At 33.3% G+C, this 5659-nt stretch overlaps 1 protein-coding gene across 1 annotated transcript in view; it reads left to right on the top strand.

Moving 5' to 3' along the window:
• Positions 1 to 1599: 1599 nt before the first annotated feature.
• The window catches only part of LOC140920863 (uncharacterized), a 5638-nt gene continuing 1578 nt past the window's right edge, over positions 1600 to 5659 (top strand). Inside the window, exons 1-5 of the mRNA XM_073369776.1 lie at positions 1600 to 2001; positions 2561 to 2892; positions 3061 to 3215; positions 3300 to 3387; positions 5212 to 5658. Coding sequence (XP_073225877.1) covers positions 2635 to 2892; positions 3061 to 3215; positions 3300 to 3387; positions 5212 to 5658 — 948 coding nt within the window. The 5' untranslated portion in view covers positions 1600 to 2001; positions 2561 to 2634. The remainder of the gene's footprint in view (positions 2002 to 2560; positions 2893 to 3060; positions 3216 to 3299; positions 3388 to 5211; position 5659) is intronic.

Here is a 5659-nt window from a genome sequence, read left to right as displayed (position 1 = left end):
ATTTTCCATCCAAATTGAGAGATATTCGATGATTACCGGTATGTACGAGTTATAGTTACGCTGCCATTAAGTATTACAAAATAGTTAACATCTTTCTGCAACAATTTATTCTCTAATTTGTTTTACATTTTAAAAAAAATTCTGCGAGGTTGCTCATGGAGTGCAACCCTCACATGTAACACTCAGCAAAAATAAAATAAAATAAATAAATAGTAAAAAGAGTACACAACACAGCTGCATCTCCAAGATTGGATTTGGACCTAGTAATGAAAAACAAGATTAGGACATGCTGGCAATCCAGTACTAAAAATTAAAGCATTTTGGTACTGTTTTTATTATTATTTTTTTTTAAAGCGGAACATTTTAGATTTTTTGTAAAGTAAGATATTTAATAAAAATAAATTTATTTTTGATGAGTAAACCACCAAACCGTTTCTAGATTTACAAGATGTCGTAATTTAATCTGTCAAATATTTATCAATTAGATTTCTCTATCCACTTTCTTTTTTAACATATACTTTTATAGGTATTACAAAAAATTAAAGTAATTAAAATATAATATTTATATGATATTTAAAAATAAAAAATCTACTTTTGAGTTTTAAAAATCATATTTCATTTGTTATCTATCAAACGTTCAACTTTCATCATCTCCAATTATAAATAAATTTATTTACTATATTCATTATAATAAAAACTAATTTATTAGAATTAGGATAAATGTAAGATTAAATTGAAATTAAGTGACAAAATCATATTATTTTGATGTTCATTAATGAAGAATGTATCTAATTTTTATGAAATGATTATGAATTATTATCTGTTTACTTAGTTTTAAAAATGTGTGCAAATTTATTAACTTAATTTAAATACCAAAATAATATTATGTACTTTTGAATGTATACATATTATTACATGTTTTATGAAATTAAATACTTCATTTTATTATCCGTGAAATTTAACTTAATGAATAAATAAAATATTATTAATTTGAATATTATATCTTAAATTTAAATTTAAAATCTCACAGTGTATGTTTATTTTGCATTACATATAGAAACATAAAAAAATTTAATTTTATTAGTAATTAGAGATGATACAATTTAGAATGTAATAAAAATAATAAGAATAAAAAAAAATATTGTTCTATCTATTCAAGTCAACACATGTGATTTCTGTATTAATTTTAATCAATTTATATTTATATTACTATTAATTATTTTTGTGTTTTTTGATGTATGTTTTAAAATTTCATTAAAATTTGAAATTTGATATAGGTATTTTTTCTGTTTAATTTACATGCATTAATATTATAAAATAATTTATACTGGCAATAAATTTCAACTACTCATATTTATTATTTTAAATATAACTATACAAATTAAATATTTTTTAAAATTAGATAATTGTGAAATAACAACTATTAAATCTATTTTTGTCTTTAAGTCTTAACAAATGCCTCAAATTGAACGTGGAATTTACCATTTTTTTAAGACAAAGAAAAGTTAAATATATTTTTAAAAAATTAAATTATTTAATAAAAATTACCTTATTTTGAAGTAAGAAAGCAGTACTTGCAAATACATAAAAAAGAAAATGACAATAGGGGATTTAGGGATGCAAAAGCTGCGTGGTTACCGTCCTTTCCGCCTATGCCACTACGCCGGTGTCCACTGGCGGAGCTTTGTTGGGACAGGGGTGGCGTGGGTAAAATGACTAAAATGGCCTTGTTAAAACTCAAAAATTACAACAATATCTAAACCTAATTGAATTTTCTCTTTCTTCCTGTCTATTCCAGCCTTCCTCTCTCCCTTCTCCAGATTCAGATTCACGAATCAGTACAAACGCGCGGCCGCCTCACTCTGCCTCTAGTCCAGATCGCTCATCTGCTCGTGGCGGGCCTGCGGCCGCCTCTGCCTGACTGCCTCTGTGGCCGTTCGTCGCTCTCTGTTCGCCGCAACCTCATCTTTCTCCAGATCGCGTTTCTGTTTTGTTCAAAAGGTTCAGATTTCTATTTTGTTAGTGCTGATTGTTGTTAGTTAGTGTTGATTTTTGTTAGTTAGTTTTGATTTGGAATTCTATTAGTTTTGAATTGTCGGTCCTTTGTTAGTTAGTTTTGATAGTTCCTTGCTCCTCTGACTCTGTTAATTTCAATTTTTCTTAGTTCGTCGCCCCTGTGTCAGTTTTGAGTTCTTCATTTTGTTGAGTTTTTACCTATCCTAAGAATTTAACTTATATGGCAGTATCCAATATTTTTGTGGAATTCTACTTTTTGTTTTTGTTGTTCAGTTAGCATGAAATTTAAAGCTTATTTTGTTAGTGTTGAATTTGGAGCTTTTATTTGGAGTTTGGAATTTTGATTTGGAGTTTCAGTTAGACGATAGTGCTGATTTTTGTTTAGAGTTTTTATGTTGCACGTAAGGTGTTTGATTTTATGTCCATGTAAAGTGTTTGAGTTTCTTTGTTGCACATAAAGTGTTTGATTTTATGTCCATATTTGAGTTTTTTTTTTTTGTTGCAGGTGTTTGAATTTTGTTGCATTTTTGTTTGAATTTTTCAGTTTATCTTTATATCGGCCACCCCAAGCTTTTCCGGCAAGCTCCGCCACTGCCGGTGTCATAAGTAACCACCACCATGCAACTACCGCCGATACGAATTCGGGTGCCGTACTCCGGCATCTTTAGAGCTGCCACTCGCCGTCCTTTTCTCTCAACTACATCGCCAACACCAACACCAACACGCTTTTCACTTGCCAACTCCACATCAACTACCCTTCGCCTTTCATCCTCTTCACCCGCTTTCGCTGTGCCGTTTTTGCACAGACAAAGTTCCACTTATGTTTCCTCTGATGACGATTCCGACCTCGATTCCGCTTCTTCTCAACAACAGTTGGTACCTTCATCTTCATATTCTTATTATTGTTTTCTTTTCCTCTATCATCATAATTGTTACTTACGTTTTTGTTAGCTAATTATACACATATTAGTGTAGATTTGAATTCAATCCAATTTTGCAAAACACATGCTTGCTGAATGTTATAATCCTGTTAATACTTATTAGGGTAATTCCACTCTAGAAAACGTTGATGCATGGAGATCAAAACTCAACACGCTTCTTCGCAATAAAGATGAACAAGAAGTTGTGTCCAATGACAAAAAGGACTGTCGTGATTTTCACCAACTTGAAGCTTTAGCTAACAGGATGGGTTTATATAGGTATCTTCACTTCTCCATCCACTCCTTCTCTTGCATTTTATTTATTTTTAATTAATCTTACCAATTTTCGTTTTACTTTGACAGTCGACAGTATGCAAAAGGCATTGTTTTTAGCAAGGCACCTTTGCCAAATTACCACCCTGATCTCGATGATAAGCGTCCGCAGCAAGAGGTAATACTTTGCAACAAAGATTTCATTTCTGTTATTTGAATTATTGTGTATAAAGGAAAAGAAGCCCCTTCCCTTTCTTCGAACCATTGCGATGAGTTAGCTAAACGAATTTGATTGACTCATAATTTTTGGTGAAGGAAACCACTTTTAGGGGATACCTTATATGACAATTACAATTATAGTTAGTTGCAATCCTAGAACTGTAATTAGTTCAGGCTTAGCTTTGGATTACGCAAAGAATCAGAAGAGAAGATAATACTTCTGTCCAACCTATTTTAATTAGATTGTTATAATTACAAAATTATTTTATTATGTCACTTGGAGGTAGCAGTAGCATGGAGCTGGAAGTGGCAACATACCAACAACATTGATGTCGTCAATGACACAGGTGAAGGATATTTAGTTGTAGTTACTGGTGGCAGTGATGGTGTTATGATAGTAGTGGTGGTGGTGTGAGGGATTGGTTTAAGTGGCAGTGATAATAGGTGAAGCATGCTGACAAGGACAATGTCCAAATACAGGACAACAGGCAAGTGTTAGAGTAAACTACTCTCAAGATCACTAAAGCTCCCATTGAATCAACCATAGGAAATTATATCTCTATTACTAACTAACTGAGTTAGTTAGGTAGAACTGAACAGTTTCAGTTCAGTCATCATAGAGCAATGTCAATAGCCAGACAACTTCTATTGTAAAGCTAACAATTCATTTTTCACATCATTGAATGAATTCCCAAATCATGCTTTCTCTCTTTTCTCTGAAACTTAATAGAGTGAGTGAGTATCGACCATCCATATATGATACATCCTGTTAATATATACATGTGTAAAAGGGTACAAGACCATATCCAAAATGAAGTACGATGAACACCTTTCCTAACATTTTCAAATTTTAACTATTTTTTTATATATTAAGATGGAAATTCTGATAATAATTTAAAAAATGATAGTTTTATTTTTGAGCTTCGTGTCCTTCAAGTGTCAAGCTATAGTTGAGTGTCAACTAAGTGTCCAAGGCTACAAAAAATCTTTTATTTTCACAAATGGATAAATTTTGAAGAGCATGGAACATGTGTTGTATGAGTGTCGTATAGACTATAGTTGTTGGTGTAGGAAGATGTTCGACGCATCAACACCTCAGGAAAGAGAAGTGTTCGTTCTTCACCCGTGAAAATGACGACGGTGATGCAATTGGTAATAGAGAGGTTGGTGACCAACATGGTGTTCAAAGTATTGAACTTAAATGACCATGGCTGTTTTCTTCCCCATAGGTGATAATTGCAAAGTTCAGGATGCAAAGTGACTAAGTCTTGCATTCCTGGAGTTGAAATTTTTAGGGTCTGGAATTTGTATGCTATTAAAATCTTTAATCATAAGCTATAACTTAGTAAAAGATCCATTGATATGATGGTGTAAATGTTGTAATAAGGGAATTTGTACAAGTTGTAATAATCCCATATTTTAATGTTATCTTTTTGGGATGGAAATCAGAGGAGACAGAAGTGTTGGTAGGGATGAGAGAGGTGTAGGTGAGTATTTGGTGAGGTATGGAGAAGAAATGGATGAGTTGTTTTCAATTACGGCGCCTCATCATTTTAATGATGTGGCATAATAGGTGATTTGATGTCAATCAATTGTTTTCGGACTCTGTTTGTACAGACTATAACAGAAATAGATCCCTAGCAGCAATTAGTGCTCATAATTAAAACAGAGAACAGCTGTCTTAATGTTTTCAGCTTTTAGCACTGCAAAATTGTGTTGTTTGACAGATTCTCTGTTCTCTCTTTAATGTAACCTGATCGACTGCTTTTTCTATGCTCTGCAGGTAATCTTACCCATGTTGGATGTATCACTTCTTCGCTTCAACGAGCTCGACCCATCTTCGAAAAGTACCCGAGTTTGCAACGGGTTGTTGATGGGTTTGTTCAAATCAGGTCGTACTACTGATGCTCTTCACATTCTCGATCAGATGCTTGAGCTGAATTCTGAGTTTCCTCCTGATGATTTCACCGGTGAAGTTGTTTTTGGGGAGTTGGTGAAGAGGGAGCGCCCCGGAAAAGGACTTGCTGATGAGGAAATTATGGGGTTGGTTACTAAGCTTGGTGAACATGGAGTTTTCCCTGATACGTTTAAGCTTACTCAGTTGATATCCAAGCTGTGTGGGAAACGGAAGAACTGTGTAGCGTGGGAACTTTTGCACGGTGTGATGAAATTGGGTGGTCCAGTTGAAGCTGCATCTTGCAATGCCTTGTTGACAGGGCTGGGAAGGGAAA

The sequence above is a fragment of the Cicer arietinum genome, chromosome 6 (genome assembly GCF_000331145.2).
Source record: "Cicer arietinum cultivar CDC Frontier isolate Library 1 chromosome 6, Cicar.CDCFrontier_v2.0, whole genome shotgun sequence".
Lineage (NCBI taxonomy): Eukaryota > Viridiplantae > Streptophyta > Magnoliopsida > Fabales > Fabaceae > Cicer > Cicer arietinum.
The sequence above is the reverse complement of the archived record's forward strand: the minus strand, read 5'-3'. Positions and strand labels throughout refer to the sequence as shown.